Raw genomic sequence first — 20,709 nt, 5'->3', positions numbered from 1 at the left:
AAAGGGTAAAACAAATCATTACAGATTAAACTCCACATGGTATCTAATTAAACCCCCCATAATGGAGGTTTTCCTTCAAAAAATCTAATTTTTGTCGGATATTTTCCAAATTTGGCACAGAAGTTTGTTATTGGAGGCTCGGGAATTCACACAAGGTCGTTTATGACCCTCTATGTGGGGGGCGGGGGGACAGACAACCCCGCATTGGGGGTTCTCCGTATTAAAAAAAAAGTTTTTCTCCGATCTTTTTTAATTTTGCCACAGAGGTTCTTAGATGCTCAAGAATCACGCAGTGTAGTTTTCGACCCTCTATGTGGGGGGGGGGCAACCCCTATCGTAGTTTTCCTACAAAAAATCCAGTTTTTGTTGGATCTTTCCGAATTTGGCACAGAATTTCGTTATTTGATGCTCAGGAATTCTTATAGGGTGGTTTTCTTTCCGCTATGGGGGGGAGGCAACCTCCATACGGGGGTGGTTCTTATAAAAAACCAGTTTTTATCATGGTAGTTTTCACCCCTCCATGATGGGGGGGGGAGCAACCCCGCATTGGGGGTTACCCTTATATAAAAAAAAGTTTTTGTCCGATCTTTTCTAAAATTGCCATAGAGGTTCTTTGATGCTCAGGAATTCACGGAGGTTAGCTTTTGTCACTGTATGGGTGGGAGGGGGCAACCCCAAGGGGGGTTTTCCTTGAAAAAAATTCATTTTTTACGGATCTTTCCAAAATTTGGCATAGAGGTTCGTTCATTGATGCTCAGGAATTCTCATAGTGTAGTTTTCGCCCCGCCATGGGGGACAACCACCAAATGAGGGGTTTTCTTATAAAAAACCAGTTTTATCATGTCTTTCCCAAAATTGTCACAGATGTCCTTTGACGCTCGGGAATTCCCGTTTTCGTCCCGCTATGGAGTGGGAAACCACGTGTGTGGGGGGGGGGGGATCTTATAAGGACCCAGTTTTTGTCTGATCTGTTCCTAATTTGGTACATTTGTCTTTTGATGCTTGGGAATTCTCATAGTTCGTCCCGCTATGTGTGGCAAACCCCATAGGAGTATTCCTTATAAAAATCCAGTTTTCGTCGGATCTTTCCCAGATTCGGCCCAGATGTCCTTTGATGCTGGAAATCCACATAGGATAGTTTCCCATGGGGTAGTATTCATATGGGGTACTACCCCATGTGATTAAAGAACCTATGTGCCAAATTAGAAAAAGATCTGACAAAAGCCTGGATTTTTGTAAGGAAAACTCCCCTAATGGGGGAGAGGGGTGCTCCTAAAGCGGAAAGAATATTTCAAACTGTTTGAACTACATCGCTACATCGCGATGTAAGGATGGCGATGCATCACGATGTAGAAATTCCTACATCGCCCTGCCCTACTGGGAATATTAAAGTGCTACTTCCTCAGCAGACATTGGGTTCTGGAAAAATAAATCATGTGCCACTTTTATGCACAGTTAGATCGATATATGCTCGGGAGAAAATTGCTGAGAAGTTTTTTCTTCATTGCATCGCATGAAAAAATTCCAGAAAAAAATTTCCAACTTATATCTTCCAGATTTTTATCCAACTTATACCACAAATTTCAAAGGAAAAGTACAATAAAATGGACAATTTTAAGTCAGTATATATTTGTTCTAAAATTAGTTACAGAAAATAAAATTTGATAATCTTAAGAAAAAGCTTACCTTTTTCTTTTTCCAATCAATTATTTGTTTTATTAATTTTGCTTGTATATAGAATGTTTATTTGGCCAAATTTATGTTTAATACAGGAACTTTATTATTGCATGCATTTCATACTTCAAATGCAGATGTGAAATAAATCTTTTGGTAAAATTAATTTAGTTTAATGTTTGTTAAATAATTATAAAATATACCTTTGCTTTTTACCCCTAAGTTTTTATTTTTATTTCCAAACATGTGTAACGTGAAATCAATATATAATATACGAACATTTAGAATATTGTTATAATTATGAAAAAGTCTTCGTCTATCCTTGTTCTGATTATCTCCGTGATGTAGGATCCATCCTAAAAAAGTTTTAAAAAGAGAATATATACATAATAAGTAAAGGTTTAAGTCCATGGATGTATGCCCTCATGCACATGGATCTTTTTTCTATTTCGAGGTAAGTTTTACGATTAAATTCAGCAGTTTATTTCTGAAATAAAACCATGTTTTCGTTATTCCTTTCAAAATCTGAGGTTTTTTTTTTTTTTTTTTTTTTTTTCTTAAGTTAAAAAGCTACGATTCGCTTGTGACTTTGAAAAGCATCTGATTTAATTTTAATATTTTTCAAAATATATGATTATTGCGATGCTGACAGCTTTTTTTCAAGCAGATTACAAGAATGAGTTATTTTTACAGCGGATGAACAAAATTTTAATTTTGGCAGCTAGACTCTCTGTTAGTTTCTGAAATTAATTTCTGAATAATATTCTAGAATCAGAGTTCTTCTTCAATTTATCGAGAATCAGCATTATTTAGCCTTTAAACTAGTTAATTCTTTTGCAAATCAAGTCGTGAATTTTCATTTTTTTGAGCTATAAAAAAATCAAGGGTGCGAAAATTGTTAATCTGTGATTTTTTTTTTAATTTATTTTTTATTTTAACCGATTCCCAAAATAAATACACCGTTTTTTTTCCGATTTTCGTGTTCCGTTTTCTTTACGAATGTTTTCTGAAGTACTTCCCCCCTACCCAAATTAGTCAAATAAAGTACTTATGAATTAAGTAGCACTGAAACTGGTGATTATGATTTTATTTGCACTTTTTTCAGAGATTTTATTGTGCTATATTATCAATAAACAACATTTACTTACCGAGCTCTACCTCCTTAAACCACTATCAAATTCGAGTCAAAAAACCCAGGGCTCCAACACTCGAAGCCACGCTCCATTTCATAAGCTAACTAGTAATTACATAAAGCTATCTTCTAGCTGATGGATAGGGATTTAGTAGAAAAAAAAATGATTTTTCTGCTATACTGCGGGTAGAGTACTTACAAAATGGGGCGTAGCTTAAGGGGGTGTGTACTTCGGATTTTTTTAACTCAGCTGTTAATGATTTTAAGAAGGAATGCTAGCGATGTAAAGTTGTTAATTGATAGTATAGTACCTTGAAATCTTTAAAAAATATTCGAACAAAATAATAAAATCATCAGAATCAATCACGAGTACAAAAATATTCAAACGTAGCTCTAATAGTTTGAGACGGAGACGAAAGGAGTATCACCTTTTAACTTAAGCATATTTGATTTTTAAAATATGCAATTTTCACGCAGTAAATAAAAAAAACGCCAAGGGAGAAGAGTTCCCAAAGAAAGGGGAAACCCAATAACAAAGTGCATTTTCTTGTTTGTTTGTGTCTTGAGAACTAATTGACTGATATCAACGGATTTTTTTTCAAAAGTATATGATGAAAATAGGGACTAGTGTGGTGAGCAAAGCTTGTTACATATATAAAGCTTTTCATATACCTTCATTATCCTTTTAATTTTTCATATATTTTCAGTATCCTTTCAATTTTTCAATTGAAGTTCGGTTAAATTTTCAGACATTTTACTTTATATCCAGCAAAATCACAACTCCAACTAAAAGATTTGGAATTATTGGAAGTTCATCTATAAAATGCTTCTTAGTCTGATTTAATGTAGACCGGGATTTCTCACTTTTTGTTGACAATATCTTGAGGCAGCAAATATGGCAATAAAATTAATGCTGCATTTATTTTAGCTGTAAAAACTATGTATAATGGAAAAATTCATAATTCGCAACTCCAACGAACTATAGGGGGCACTGAAGTCACTGTCTAATGGCGGACTTGAAAACTAAAACAAACGCACATGGTAACGAAGAAAATGCTAAAAGTGTTGCGATTTTTGCTCGTACGTATCATTTTTTCGCTTTATTCTTTTAAATTTAATTTTAAAAGTCTTGTGGATATTCTGGCCCACGTAGAAAGAAATGAGAATTCAAGAAGCATTACTAAACGTCAAAGATTAATGCAAACTACGTAGTCCGTAGTTCTAAGCAGCTATTTCCACGATGTTGAATTCGATATTTATCAATTCTTGATAAAACTAAATAATAATTGTAGCCTGACAAGAATAACAATTAATGCTAGAAAATTCAATATGACATTACACATTGTTATCGAAAGAAGATTATACTTTTTTGCCTTGCTTGGCTAGCGCTTGTTGTTTTCCATTTGTAACCGAGTTATTTCTCTCGAATTCCCGAATCGGTTCATTTAAAAATTTTCTGTTTCGATTTTTCTAATTTCTGAACTACGATTTAATTGTGTCATGTTATGCAAATCATCAACAAAATTCTCACGGATATATGGTGGTAGTTTTCTTTTCAGTTGATTGACCATTATTTCCTTTCACTTATCGAATTCTGTAATCTTACTACCATTTTATTCCACTCATGATAAAAATTAAAAATGGTTTAACTAAAAACGCGAAATCTCGCCAAGGCTACTTTGCTCGCACAATACCAAAACTATAACCCTAAACAAATTTGGCGAAACCTTTCAGCTGAGAATAAAAGGAATAAAGTAAATTCTTTTTCGGTTATTCATTTTGTTCTACGATAATATATTCAAGAAAATATTTTGCATACTGTCCATTCCAACTAAATGCTGCTGTAAAATATGGTAAGTTTAATTAATTTAAGATTAAAAAAACTCCCATATTCTTACAAATTCATACAAAACAATAAAAATTTTTACCTTGTATAACGTTATCCAAGTTTGTTAATCCAGAATTTTCGCTTTCACCTATTATTAAGGAAATAATGAAAACTAACATTATTTTGAGGAGCTCGAGAATACTACTAAGGGACGAATTAATTTCTGTAGCTGAAAGCAAACTAAGACACATCGATTGCGTTAATAAATACTCAGAACAAACTGCCTGTGTTTACGTCAACAGACACACATGGAACACAACGTGGCAAAGTTTTAGTTTCATTTGCAGTTTTGTAAATCACCGCAAGGTAGCGTATTCGAGCGCTGGAGTTCCGAATTATGACAAATCATGTAACACAAATTGACATAGAAAAACTAATAAATTTAGTGCATGAAGTGGGAAAATAAACAACAAAAAATGCTTATTATTGTTATTACAATTTTCAAACATGCTATACTATATTTTCTTTTTTTCTTTTTAAATCGAGGTTAAACATTAAAACTCTACCTTCAATAATTTATTTTAATTTGCGGAAAAATTGAAAAAATATTGAAAATATTCTGCTGAAATATCAAGCACAGAGATAGAGTTCTTTATGGAAATTGATATTTTCTCTATCTTAAAATGATTTTATCAAATTGATATTTACTTTACTTCATGTTTTATGCAAGTAAAAAAAAAAAGGCTGCACAAATAATGAACATAAGCACTTAATGCTAGAAACATCTGCCGCAGGGAAAGAGATTATATAAACAACATGGGGTAAGCTGGTAAGCATATTGGGGGATTGGTATATAGTATTTGTTTAAGAAAATAAAAATGCAGAATGAAACAAATTTGAATTATTAAACTAAAAAATGCACTTCGTTTAACAGAATTATTTTTGTAAAATTCATGGAGAAGAATGAAAACACATAACCATGTAATATATTCCATGTTGAAAATAAAAGCTTCAAAGTTCTATGCGTTTTATAAAAGCGCTGTATTTATCATCTGTGTTAGTTAAACTACGGTGGAGAGTTTTTTTTTTGTAAGTTTAAATTTGTACAAACTGTTTAGTTCATGTTTGTAATTTTTTTAACGAAATAAAGGAAGTACGCTTTTGGAAACAAATGTCAAAGAACCCAAATTTTCTTTTACAAATAAAAAAACAACGCTAGCTAAACCTAACGTGGAGGTGACTCAAAGTTAACACACACAGAATTCTAAACCTAATCGAAACGTTCGTTTTCAATTTTAATGTGTTTTAAATATAACTTTAAACACAACACTAAACAAAAATGTAACAATACATAAAAGAAGGCACATTGCACATACAAATTTCAATAAATACTAACCGTTTTTATGAATCCTTTAGAATAATTGAGGTAAGATAATTTAACCAGCAAGTACAACATTGAAACGAAAACTCCCAGAATGCACTGCAATGTGACGAAATCGGGACGAAATAATTTCGTGAAAAATTTGAGATTTCTGGTTTCGTCAAATATCACATGATTCGGTGACGAAAGGATCGTTGAAAATAACGAAATAGTGCTCGAGGATTGCCGAATCGTCAAAATTGAGCGTTTCATTTTTGACAGTGTATCTAAGTTCAAAAAGAGAAATTGCCGTATCAAATTTTGCGCCATCATGTATTTAATTCAAATGCAGCTTTTTCAGTATTTTAAAAAATATATATTTACTGTTCACAAATGACCATAAAAACATGGTATTTAGGTAAAATATGTGGCAAAGAATCACGTAGTGGTGACCGTAACTCAATTTTGATAAAAAGTGCGGATACTACTTTTGTGCTTAGCATGTCAGAGGGTAAGTGTTCATTCGCCCGACCAGCGAATGAACACTTAAAAGCCTGTCCACAAATGATATCCCACTTTGAGGGGGGAGGGATGTTCGTGAAATTGTAACAAGGAAGTAACAAGAAGTAGGATGTCATGCTTTTTTTTTTAAGAATATGTTTATGAAAAATAGCGTGACATGTGTGAAAAAAGGGGCGAAATATGGTGAAGTCTGACCCTTTCAGTCTAAGGGTGGGGGCAGGGGGGTCAAATCTGTGACATGATTTATAGACAGCCCCAAAGCACAGTTTCATTTTTCAAAAATCCTAATATCTTTAATTCCGTCGAACTTACAAGTTACCCTACGTGCGTGTGAATCACCGATTTGAATATAACTTTGCACATCGATAGAACACTCAAAAATATTGAACACGTATTTTTTTTATTGGCAGCAAACACTTTAAACCATCCATGCTTTAAACGGGTGCAATTTTACCCATAAATATTGAATAATTGTTAAATATTGTTCCCCCCCCCCTTCCCCCCAAATTAAAAAGGAGGGGTGCTTTTCTACAAAAATCGGCACGTGTAGGAGAACAACGAAGTTCATATTCGGATTCAAGGGGTCAATTTGCAGAAGAATCCGCCGGAATTGCCTCAGAAGCATTTGAAAGTTTTTTTGCTGCACAGTGTGTTTAGGGGGGGGGGGGGGCATATTTTCCTTTTTTTCTACATATGCACAAGATTTTGAGCTTTGCACATCTCTAGTCATTCAGAATAATGTAAACGGTTATTATAATGCTCTTTTTCCCCTCCAAATAAAAAGAAAATGGCTCTGAATAAGAGGAAGGGGGAGATTCTAAAAAGGGGACGCAATGGGGGTATAGGTGGTCGTATTTGGAAACAAGGGGTCCTTTTACATAAGAATCAGCCAGAAGAATGTCTTTTCGAATGAAGACCTGCGATTCAACTCATATGCAACGTGCGACATTCATATGATAGTTTTTTTTTTTTTTTACAGCGCGAAATTTTTTTTTTTTTTTTTTTTTGGACATAGGAGTCATAGAAGCAAGTCTTATACTCTCATTCTGCACCGAAATTTTTTTTACAAACGTATTTTTTAAAAAAGCAGAATAAAAAGACCATTTTTCGTGATTTTTCAAATATTTTGGGTGGGAGGGGGGGTAACCCCCCCCCCAAGTCCCCTCTTTTACGATCGGTGTCCTTGATCTTAAACTATGAACCTCTCTTGCCCACCAAAACTATGTTAGCAGTTAATATAAAGTTCCTTTCACCTCCAAAAAATAATAATAATAATTGCTCTAAAACTAAGGAAAATTGGAAAAAAAAACTTGGGGGGGGGGAGGGGCTTTTAAAAAAAATTGGTACGTATAGGAGGAAAATGGAGTTCATATTTTAATTCAGGAGATCATTTTACTTAAGAATCAGCCGACAAAATGTCAGATGCATTTTGAAGGTTTTTTTTTTTGCCGTACAGTAATGTTCTACTCAAAATTGCGTTAATTTTTGAATAATAGTTTCGCCTCTAGACAACTTTAAAGTAGAGTTGTTTAATTATGTATTATATATGACTAGCAGTACCCGCACGGCGATGCCCGTGCTAAGAATTTAAAGGAAATCCGTTGAATAAAAAAAAAATCCATACCCCCTCATCCTTCTGATGTGAAATGATGATTTTTCTTCAACTATAAAATGGTTACACACCTTTTCAGAAAACCTGTTAAAATATCTTTTGAATTTAAAACTATTTGCCAAAACACATAGAAAGAAAGCCGCCTACGGCGACCAGCTGGTTCGCCTTTCTATGCAAGCAATTTCAAAGGAGGGGAGAGGGGGATTGCACTATCAATGCCCATTTTGTCGGAAAATAACAAAAAACACGTCTACTTTTATGTGGATGCTTCATTTTTTTTAAAGTCGTTAAACACGAGCCTATCTTTCTCTTACTGACCATCTACTTATATCACCTCTATATTCATTTATCGATCTTCTGTACGATCTATGTATTTCTATCTCTGATGGTAATTAACAATCTTTTTTCTATGCATATAAAACAAAGATCATGCACAAAATGGGAAGTTTATTAATTTAATTGAAATTGCACTAAAAAAAACAGCTCTGTTCCCTGTAGTGTGCAAAAGCTACAAAAAAAAGAGAAAAAACCTTGCATGGAGGGGGGGGGGGGGGTGAATAAAATTCCTAAATGAAAAAAAAAAAAAAAAAAAAGCTGATGTGTGCATCTCATGACTACCTTTTACGTTAATTGAATGATAAAGTGCGTCCCAAAAGTTACAGTCATTTTATAGAAACCACGGGCTAACTATACGAGTAAGCAAGACGAAATAAGCTATGCAAATAACAAATGATGACATAAAAAATGATAAAACGCTCAAGCAACTTTCTTCGGTCATAGATCTAATTTTAAAAAATATAAACGAAAGAATGCTGTCCCAAAAGCATAAAGACAATCTATGAAAAACCTGGTTTTAGTATTCATATTCAAAATTTGCATACTACAAGGTCATTTTCTTGTGTCATTAAAACGAACCTGCGTTTCCTTTTCTGAACGATTGCCAAGGTGTCCCGCAATGTGCAGTTCTCTAAAAAGGAAATTTTTGCAAATCTATCGTTTGAAAAGGCGTGGATGGAAAGTGGTTGACATTTCAAGTAAAATTGAACTCAGTATGGTTGGTATTAACCGAATTTTGTCAAAAAATAATAGTTTTAAAGCAAACTTTCGTTCTGGAAAACCAAAGAAAATAACTAAACGACAAGACAGAGAGATGGAAAGATTAGTTTCAACCCAGAGTCTGTCAACACAGTCAGTTTGTTGAGGAGTTAGCTTTCTAGTGTCAAAATCAACAGTACGTTGACAACTGCAGGCAAGTGTGCATTTCTTGTTTATCGCAAAATTCGTGGTTCGCCGAAGTTTACAAAACTACATAAAGAGCTCGTGTTCAGTGGGCCCGATATCAAATGAATGGTTAAGTACTCTTTTTAGTTGATGAAAAGAAATCCAATTTAGATGGTCCCTGATGATTGAGCACATTATTGGTACGCAATTTGCAAGGAACCCCGAACTTTTTTCATCAGACAACAAAGGGAAGGTTTACTCATGGGCTTGGGATACATTCTCTTTCAATGGAACAACCGATATATCGTTTTTGAAAGGTTGTCAATGTTCCGAAGATTATAGGAAAACGCTTCAAGAACATTTACTTCCATTTGGAAAATTGCTTGGGGAGAACCAATGGAAATTCCAACAAGACAACTGCTCCATTCACGTGTCTAACTCTACAATGATGTGGTTTACACAAAACCAAGTAACTCTTATGGACTGGCCAGTCTTTAGACTTGGCCTAAACCCAATAGCGAATCTCTGGGGAATATTAGCTCGAAATGTACAGGGTTTGTCCGGAAAGTAATGAGCCTCATTTTTTAAAAAATACTTTTAATGATCAGATTCTTACAAATACTTAAAAATCTTCAAAGTACGACCCTTCTGCGTCGATACACTTTTGCCAGCGCGATTTCCATGAATTGAAGGCTCCCTGGAAGTCCTCGACCGATAAGCTCTTTAGAAGTGACGTCGTAGTAGACTGGATGGTTTCCAAGGTGTCCCAATGGTTTCCCCTTCAGCTCTCGTTTCAGTTTGGGAAACAAAAAAATGTCGGGCGGGGCCAAGTCGGGACTGTAGGGTGGCTGGGGAAGCGCGTCGATGCGAATTTTGGTCAAGTAGGAGGTCACAACAAAGCTGGTGTGAGACGGTGCATTGTCATGATGGAGTTTCCAACAATTTTTGATCTCCTTTCGGACGCGGGTGACGCGGTTATTCAGCCGTTGAAGCACTTCTTTGTCTTGTTCAATCGTTCTTTCCATTTTTAGTATGACAAGGGCGCGAAACAGAGGTCTCCTTAAAATGACGTCCTCACCGTTTCAGAGCTCGGAGGCGACTGAGGCATGGCTCGCTGGAAAGCTTAGGGTTCCCCCCACCACTTCCAAGCGGTCGCGCCGCTCGGCGGTGTACGGTCGCGTCACAATAAAATAAGGCTCATTACTTTCCAGACAAACCCTGTATACGCTAATAGGAGGCGGGCAGTTTTGCAACAGTTCAAGATCTTAGACTGCCAATTGAGCGCTGTTGGTTTTCATTAAAGCCAAAAATTCTTCAATCTCTTGTTTGAAGTATGCCTGATCGACATTTTGAAGTTATCAGAAAAAAGTGGCTTAAAATTTTGAACATCAAATGAAAATAATGATTTATCTATAATTTTTTGGGACACTAAAATTTTAGTTTAAATTTCATCAAAGTTTGATTGTGTAATTTTTTCTTTTTTTTTTTATCAAGTATTGATATTGCACTGATATTTTTTATGATTCTAAATTGTTTTGAAATTCGTTACTTCGCTTTTTAACTTGTAAAAACATGAAAACCTTGTTGTCTCTAAGCTTTTGGGACACACTTTAATACAGTGCCTTGGACTTGGAGTAAGCAAAGAAACACTTAAAATATTTTCACCCCAACTTTTTTGCGAACCGAAGCCAAAAAAAAAAAAAGTTTTATACATATTAATTTTCTCAATGTTGGCAATTTTAATGTGATTCAATAGTAAACTCTCTAAATATAGCCAAGTTGGCAAAGAAACTTGGTGACCAAAAGCTTAGCGATATATCGCCAAGTGTTTGCCAAATTATAACACCACTTGAGTTTGCATTGAAATTAACATTGATTTCCTCCCAAAAAGCGTAAAAGACCCTCTTTGGAACATCCCAATGCAACCAAAAAGAGAGGTGCACAACTAGACCCCACTAGGAGTCTACGTACCAAATAGGGTATAGCGAGATACATACGCATATACATACATATGTACACATGGACGTCACGAGAAAACTCGTTGTAATTAACTCGGGGATCGTCAAAAATGGATATTTCGGGTGTCTATACGATCTTAGGCATATATCCACATGTGGGATGAAAAAAAGAACTCAATATTCACATTCGGGGGCGAGCAAAATGGAAATTTAGGCCGATTTTTGAGTGAAAATTTTTTCGCGAATACAATACTTCCTTTACTATGTGTAAAATTAAGCAAAAGCAAGCGCTGCAGTCACGTGGCCATGACGTAATGACCATCGTAAACTTGAAGATACCAAGAACTTCGGCTATGCTTGGAAGTCGTGCCGTACTGCGCATTTAAATATTGTAAAAAAAAAACTATCGCGTATTTTTGAAAACTTTTTTTTTTCTGAAGAAGGTTACTGTTTTTACTATTACACAGTGAAATTTTATAAACTTTTTTCCGGGATGAGTTTAAAAACAATTAAATTCGGCAAAAATGCGAAATAAAGGTTTTTTTAAAAATTCATTAAAAAAAAAACGAAAATTGTTCTGTCTGCAAAAACTTTTTTCTCATCATACTTAAAAATTTCATTTCCTACATTTTAGTACAAAAAATATTTTTCTGGCATAATTGGTTCGGGGTCTGTGGGGGTAAAAAGTACTAAAAGTGCTAAATATCACATAACACATTGAATAATTTTTTTTCTAATTGAAATATTAATGTAAATTATAACCTATAGCCTTCCTCAATAAATGTACTATTCAACACAACAAGAATTTTTCGATTCGAACCAGCAGTTCCTGAGATTAGCGCTTTGAAACAAACAAAATCTTCAGCTTTTTATTATTAGTATAGATTTACAATGCTAACTAGGACTAAAAGTAAATTTTGGATCTTCATACCTTCTAAAAACCTGAGGCTTTTAGTATTGGGACAGAGATGAAGTGAATTGACTGGTACATTTTATTTTACTTCTATTTTAAGATTCTACTCTGTCATAAAGGCGTAGCCGAACTTCCAAATTGGCCGAGTAGGCAGCTCTCTAGCGCATATATTTAGAGGCGAGAAAAATTTGCACTTCATATATTTTTTTAGTATCCTTAAAAACAAAATGTCATTAAACTCTTATGTTCCACAAGGAGTGCATTCTCTTTTTGAAAAAGGTTTACTTTTACTTATTTCATAAAAACTGAAATATTTTCCCACCACAATGATGAATTAGTTGAAGCTCAGAACGACAGATTTCAGCTCTGTTTATGGGAACGCTAAGCAAAACAAAGTTATGATTAACAGAGCCATATTAGGGGGCGTTGAAAGAGAACCAGATTTAATGTTCTGTAAATTATGAATTTCTTCTTCTTTTTTTTATTGAAATACTTTGTTTGAAAAAAATGTATTTAAATATTTTCTTTTATTCTTATTTGAACTTTCTTGATGGATAAAGTTCTCTAAATGAAAGTTTCGATGTCTAGGGAAAGAATAGTGAAAGTGTGGGAGACAAAAACAAACATTTGACCTTGAATGAGTTCAGCATTTTCTAGAAAAAGACATAGCGATGACAATTCCATCGTTTTATTGCAAGAAGACATTTCTTTCATTGTTCTCATTTGTGAAGGTCGTGTTTGGTTCCTAGAATAACTTAGTCTTGCCCCCCCTCCCCCCTACCTAGCTCCGTCCAGCGAGTGGGTCGTTTTAGGGCAGGAAACAATCTAACAAAGGGAAAGCATTACTAAATATACCTTAACTTTCCCACCGATACTCTTATCAAAGAGTGAATCAGAATGAATACAACCCCAAGTGGAGAGGTCTCGTTTTGATTTCGCCACAGGAATTTGGGTGATTATTCAAATCTTTATTATTATTATTTTGCAATGCTCTAATTTTCGTAGTTATAAGTTTAAAAATTTTCGTTTTAGTCATAAGTTTAAAAAAAAAAGGATTTTTTTTTTTTTTTGAAAAATCCTAAACACTTTTTTTTCCGCTTTTTTTTTAAATTGAAAAATTGATTTTTTTCCTCTGCAATTTATTTTTAAATGTGAGTGTATTTATTAGATGTTTGTTTTATGATTTATTTTAAACTGTTAAAAGTATCATCAACAACTGTATGTCGTTGTTGTCTTGGGCCAGCCTGGCTGGCTATTTGAGGTGCCTTGCTTCACTTTTCCCACTGTACCATAATGTAGTGTGAAGTCCAACTTCCACAGTACACACATGTTATAAGGATCCGTTTATAGGGTAGGCAAACATCCCCAGCATAACAACACATTCACACTAAGAAAGGACAGGACAGGAGAGAGAAAGTACATCCATGCCCGAACCGGGATTTAAACCCGGAACCCCCCTATCGCAGTCAGACTTCTCTGACCCACTAGACAAGACGGCCGGCATATCTCCGTTTCACAACCCCATATGATTTAGATTACCTCACCAAAAACACAGTTCGTCGACGTTTGTTGTGTCGTACGTACATACGACACAACAAACGTCGACGAACTGTGCTGCCAGGCCTGTGTCAATGCAAGGAAAACAGGGTCTTCACTAAACTAGCTGTAAATCTATGTTCATGTTAAATGCTAGTAAGAAATGTGTAGCATATTATAATATTAACTTTGGATAGTGGAGCTGAAAATGAAATAGTCTTTTGATTATGTTATTATGTTGTTGCTGAAAGAAGCAATTTCTGTACTTCTAATCACTATAATGTTTAGTTTGTTTCTCAAGTAAATGTTTTCAATACGAAGGGAATTCTGAAAAAAAAAAAAAAAAAAACTATCGAGAGAGTAGGTTTTTTTCAAGTGGGCCCGCTTTGACGAAATTTGTTTAAAGGCTACCTGTTTATCTTGAATTCAATACTTATTTTTTAAAAAGTCTCTCAAATTAATTCATAGGAAAACTTTCTTTAAAAATTTTGTTTTAATTCTGATGCCTGATGTTATTTAAGATGTTTTTGTGTGATGGTGAATAATAGGAGCAAATGGAAGCAATGGTTTAGGGGCGCCAGAGAAAGTTGTAGGGGTTCCAAAAGTAAATCAAACGTTGCATTTCTTTCTTTTTTCGAATTTAATCGAAGTTGTATATTACTTTTTTTATGAAATGTGATACTATTATTATTTTATTTATTTATTTATTTATTTATTTTTTTTTTAGTTTAATATGTTCCGTAAACGTTTTGTGTATATGTAGTTCTAGTAAAATTCTATTTCAAATATCCGGTATGTTATAGTTGTTTCTTTTAATTTCAGTATTCGCAGAACAATATAATCCAGAAGATGACGAGGATGATGATGTAGAACGGGTAAGGGCATGCAAATTCTGAAATTGTGTTAGTTAATGCAATGGAATTTGTTTACCATGCATGTTTATAATTAATTTACTTAACATTAATTTAATGCTATACGAAAATAATAAAAATAAATACATTCAACAAAAATACGCAATTTGTTGAGATCATTGAGTTAAAAAATCCATTCGAAGAATTACATCGGAATTAAAAAGTGATGCTATATTTTATTATTATTGACTTTGCGAAAGTCAATAATAATAAAATTACAAAGTTACCTAATTATAAATGTATGTAGGAAATCCTCGTTGGAGCAATCCGATAAAACGATAACACCCTCTTTAGTTATAAGATTTTCCAGTCTCCGTGAATATGCAGACATTACTATGTAAATCGTTCAGTTTATTGGTATTCTGTGCACTTTTAAACCTCGGTAAAACAAGATATTTCTCAGACACGATTGTTGTTTATTTTCCATCCGCAATGGTAGTTCACTTCAGAGGGGAAAAAAAAAATTCTTTCTTATTTTCCCGCCTCTTTCCATAGTTTTTTTTTTTTTTTGATGCCAAGTGATTTTCGTTGTTTGTTCAGAATGTTCAACTCTAAACCCCTTTCTTGCAACTGGATGTTGTCCAATGTCTACCTGCATTTTCAAATATTGGACACCACTTCATTCCCTTTCGTGTGCCCACGCTGCCACAGCCTCGTAGGCGCAGGAAACTTTCCCTTCTCAGAAATGAATCAAATGCTGTCTTAGTCATTTTGATGGTCAGTCTGTTCTTATATGCCATCTGTCCTATTGTTTTCTGTTAGCCTTTTTACAAAGATGTTGATAAAGGTGTAGATTCATTGCAATTCTTGCTGACAGCCGAAGAAGCATTTCAAAATCTCTGTTTATATCATTTCAGGAAATTCGTCTTCAAAAGATCGTTTTCAAAATTTTATGCTTCGATTTTTATGCTTTCTCTATTTAATTTAATGTTTTTTAATGTTTAAAAAAAACTGATTTATTTCAGTAAATAAATTTCTCATGTATGGGAATTTTTTCTTAATTTAGTAATTTTTACAAAACTTATCATTGTGTCACTGGCATGTCAAACCCGCCATAATTCGTCTTTACAGTTAAAATAACATCGAATGTTGAATAAGAAGTTGAAACATAATATCGCCTTTCTATACAACGCTAGATCACTCTATAGAGTTAATTGTAGTGGTTACACGCACAAACGTGCTGCCGCAATAAACGAGCAAATCATATGACTTTGAACACGTAAGAAAAATTTTATAAATATTGATTAGGCATTGTAAACGGAAAAGTCAAAAATGCGTTTAAGTGAGAAGACGAAAGCAGTGTTAGCAGCTTACCGAATTGGAAGGAACCCTTGTAATAAGGCTACGATATAGTGTTTGCGATATTGCTTAAAGATATGGCAACAGCAAATTTGTTAATTGGTCATTGAATCAGTTGTACTGCCGATAATGATCACTATTTCTAGAGATGTTTTTCCACCAGCATTTTACCCCCCCCCCTTTTTCAAAAAACATTGCGTTTGAAATGAAAATTTATTGCTTTGTTTGAAATTTACTGCCGTAAAATATTTTTTATGTCTTGTTGATCAGTGGTTTTTTTTTTCGTATTTGGCAATTTTATTTTTTATGTCTTGTTGATGAGTGTTTACGTTTTTTTTTCCTTTCGTATTTGGCATTTTTTTTACAATTTGAGTTAACAAAATTTTCAACTTAGTAGTGCTTCATTTACATAAGTAGCTACACATTTTTAGTATGCATGTGTTGAATAATTAAGTGTGCATTTTACGTCATGCTTTTTAAGTGCGTAAATTGCAGTTGCAAAAATACTCTCGAAGTTAGCATCCACTTCCTAAATATTACTGAGGGAATGAAGTTACTTTTTTTTTTTTGGATCACACTACCAATATATCAAAGAGATGGAGTGTAGATACAGCGGTAAGTAGAATATTATGCTGAACTACTGTTGGATGACACACAGAGAAGACATTCCAGGATATATCAAATAATAGCTCTTCTAATTAATGTAATCTGTAATTATTATAAAATTTATGTATAATTTGCAAATCGTTTCCAATTGTTTGATATATTATTTAGTTTGTAAGCAAAATACTTACATATACTTTGTAAAGAACTTTTTCCTTTATGAATATGTAAAATTTTTGCTCATACATGTAAGCAAATTTTGTTAAAAATCCTCATGTGATTAAAAAAAAATAAAAGGAATGTCATGTTTGAAATCAGCGCACCAAATACTATACAAGTCATCCTACTACAAACACTTTTTCATGACCCACATTTTGCAGGGCTGTCGAGAGGGGGAGCGACAGGCCTTTGCATTGCATGGGGTCTGTGAGAGATTGGGGGCCGCAATGTGGACCTAGAAAATAAAATACTTTTCCCCGCTTGAAAAAAAAAATACAATTTGAAGAAACTTTTTCTTCTAGAATTAGCATTACAAGTTTTCGATCTTGCAAATTCAACCAAAAATTATTATTATTATTTTGCTTGAATTACAAGGCTGAAAACAGTTTGCTTCGCTTTCAACGATAAGCAGTACTTAACTAAAATGGACAAGGGGCGAAAAAGAAGCTTTTGTATTTTTAACGTTTGAAACTCAAAACATAGGGAAAAGGCGCATTTTATTTCAAAAATGCATTAATTTGATTTTGAGTTCAGTGACATGTACTGAAATTACTTCTAGTGTGAAATTTCTAGAGTGTAAGGGGAATTATTTTGAAAGAAGCACTCTTCTTAAAAGTGTATAGAACGCCCTAATATTTCTAAAAGAGCGACTGTTATGTCACTCTATTAATTAGAGTAATGTTTTTCAAACTGATAAACATGAAAAATTAAAACGAATTAATAAGAATAATTAGGTACCGCATCATTTACTTTTAATTGAACACTAAGAAAGAAATTACATTTAAAATACACTAATTATCATGCCTTTTTAAATATTTTTATAGCAGTTAAAATAATGTACCACTCAATGGCGTAATCAGAGGGGGCCAGTGCCCCAGAGTGCTGAGTTTTTTTTTTTTTTTTTTTCAAAAATGTTCTTTTAACATTTAACAGAAGAAAAGAACGCTTCTTAGAAAAAGCGAATTTAATTTAAAAAAAAAGTAATATTGGGAAAAGAATCTTTTTTTTTCAATAGGTATTTTTTAATAGGTAGCAGATTTATGAGCCACCTAATTACCCCCGCCCCAGATTTTTTTCATATTTTCTAGTCCGAAAATAAGGACGTATATTGAAAACGCTATTCCTCCAAAGCCCCTCCCCACCCCTCAAAGAAAAAAAAAAAGAAATCATAACAGATCGTCTCAAATTTTATTTTCAAAGTTTCAATTTCACAAAAATTCTGAGGATGAGCCCCCCCCCCCCCAAACACCTCTTGTTCTCATTATTACAGCCTCAAAATTAATTAATAATTGCATTTTGGAGCTTCAATTTCTAAAAATTATAGGAACCTTTCCTAACGGTACGAAATATGGTTTAATAGCACTTTTATGACTTGATTTTCTAAAACTTTTCGAGGGGTGGGGCCCCGAAATCCCCTTCCACTAATAGCATTAAAGATTGTCAAATATTGGGTTTTTAAAGCTACAATTTCGAAAAAACCTGGGGAAGAGAGCCCTAACATCATTGAATAGTGTATAAAAACTTTAAGAACGAATTACAGTCTCTAGATGTGATAACCGAGCTGTCTGGTATATTGTATGTAGTTCTGCTTTAGCCCTGGCTTAGGGGCGGTAACTTACTGCTATTTATCCTAGTTTGCCTTCAATTCACGAGCCGAACCGCACAATGCTGCGGACATTCGCTGGTGAGATAAATTTACTTTATCTACCAGTTTGTTGGTACTCTCAGCTTTAATGTGATGACATCTGCCTCCAGCTTGGTTATTCACTAATCCAGACTGTTGAGTTCTAATAAGAAAGAAACGGCAGTCTCTGGATGTGATAACTGGGCTGTCTGGTATATTTCATGTAGTTCGTTTTTTCCATGTAATATCTCTTGACGTTTGTTTTTTGGAGCGAAAGCTCGCGCCTTATCATCACACAGACAAAAACAGAAAATTTCTTACCTTTTCGTCTTTGTCGACTTTATTTGCTGGATTTTTTGAGAAAGCTTTAAATGATCGATCTCTATCTATATTCAAACTTGTTGCGATTTGACGTTCAATACGTCGTGAAATTTTTCAAGGAACTACTTTCCTTTTCTAAAAATATTTTAAGTTTAGTGCCTAGCGGGATGAGTGTAAAAATAGAATGCCATCCCCAATCGCTTACTAAAACATTTATATCGTATATTTAGCGCAGTTTGCAGAATAAAAAACATGAAAACAAATTTATTTTTAGAACACACAGATCTAATTGTCCTTATAATTTTGTCTATATCGCATGGATGTCTGAACTCGAACTTCCTTCTACAAAAAAGAAATTCCGTTGTATTCCCAACATTAAAAAAAAGTTTCACTACTATTAGTCATTAAAATTTGCCTAACTTACCGACCAAATGCAGCAAATATTTAGTGGGTTTTCCTTGCGTCCTTATAATTCTGGCCATTACTGTATCTTCTTTCTCAAATGTTTTTTTTTTTTTTTGGTGCGCCATAACTTTCCTTAATACTTCATCGAACTTCAGAACTGAGACATCATTTTAAAGATTTTTGCACCGTTTTATCAGCGGAAAATAAACAAAAAACAAGGCACATTTTTGCTGTTATTATAAAAAAAATGGCGGATGCTTCGCACGGATAAGCTAGTATGATATGACATCGAAGATGAGTGGACGGTTTTTTTTTTTTTCACGCTGAACAGAGTTCTAAAGAAGCAATATGAAAACTACTAGAACCGGATGAATCCACACCTTTCGTATGGTTTCGGACAAACGTGGATTTCGGAATTAGAAGAAATATATTGGATCCGGAATTAGAGGAGATATCATTTCTGTAAAAAAACCGAAAAACTTGCATATCTGAACTGGTATGTATTTCTAGAATACTTTACTCGATAGGATGAACATCGGAAGAAAAAAGAAAAAAAAGAAAGAAAAAACAGTGCCACTCCCTATTTAATTGACCCACCTGTTAGTAGAAACGAATAAGAAAATAACGCTGCTGAAAAGAATCTCTGTCGCAAGCTCGTTGAACCAAAATAAACAAGCATCACCTTTTCAAAACATAAACTTCGCTGGTTTATGGTACCTTTCAGCGATATAGCGCACCCTCCTCCTCCCCCCCCATTTTTACGCAGCCTTCCCCCTCCAATGAGGAGACTAAAGTATCTTTAAAACACCTCTAAAAGTTTCCAGTGGCGTAGTCTGCGCCATGGACAACTTCCCCCCTCACCGTCATCCTTGCTTTAGCTGTAGCCATAATTACTAGAATAAATTGCAATAACCGATGGTTTTCTCTATTGCAGATCTTAAAATGTGGATAATTTAGTTATGGGTGCCCCTAGGAACGATTATGTCCTCCTCCCCTATTTTTCAGGCCAGCCCCCTCCTTCAAAATGCAATTCTCCAATAATGAGACCAAAGTATTTCAACGCACGCGCTGTAAAAATTTCAATGGTATAGTCTGTGCCATGATCCCACCTCCCATATGAGACAGTGAGAAGCAAAGGGATGTAAGTGGACGTTTTGAAGTTTTGAGTAAAAACGTGTTTAAAGGTCAGATCCTAGGTAGGCTTTCATTGAAATTTTTTTCTAAATCAAGCTGTATTTCGGAACCTACCAGGGCTACTAATACTATATCTTGCCCCGAGATAGAGGAGGGGTTTACCAACCGTTTGTACTGGTTATCTCCAAATTTTTAATTTTGCTACTTGCATCCCTTTGCTTCTTACTGCCTCCTGCTTTAGCTCTTATTATAAGAATAAATTGCTAGAATATTTATTCACCGAGATGGCCGATGGCTGTTCTCTAGTGCAAATCGTAGAATACAGCAACTAGGTAAAGTTAGCTATCCCCCTAAAAGTGATGGCACCGCCCCCTCCCCCTTCCCCTTCCCGTAATTGTACCGAGCAGCCCCTCCAAAAAAATGCGCCTCTCAATAAT

The 20,709-nt window shown here is 34.3% G+C and overlaps 1 protein-coding gene across 1 annotated transcript in view; it reads left to right on the top strand.

Annotated features, from left to right (window-relative positions):
- Nucleotides 1-20,709, top strand: part of LOC129218301 (cAMP-dependent protein kinase type II regulatory subunit-like) — a 107,398-nt gene that overhangs the window by 34,690 nt on the left and 51,999 nt on the right. Inside the window, exon 3 of the mRNA XM_054852539.1 lies at nt 14,579-14,631. Coding sequence (XP_054708514.1) covers nt 14,579-14,631 — 53 coding nt within the window. The remainder of the gene's footprint in view (nt 1-14,578; nt 14,632-20,709) is intronic.

The sequence above is a fragment of the Uloborus diversus genome, chromosome 3 (genome assembly GCF_026930045.1).
Source record: "Uloborus diversus isolate 005 chromosome 3, Udiv.v.3.1, whole genome shotgun sequence".
Lineage (NCBI taxonomy): Eukaryota > Metazoa > Arthropoda > Arachnida > Araneae > Uloboridae > Uloborus > Uloborus diversus.
This window is presented reverse-complemented; position numbering and strand designations above follow the sequence as displayed.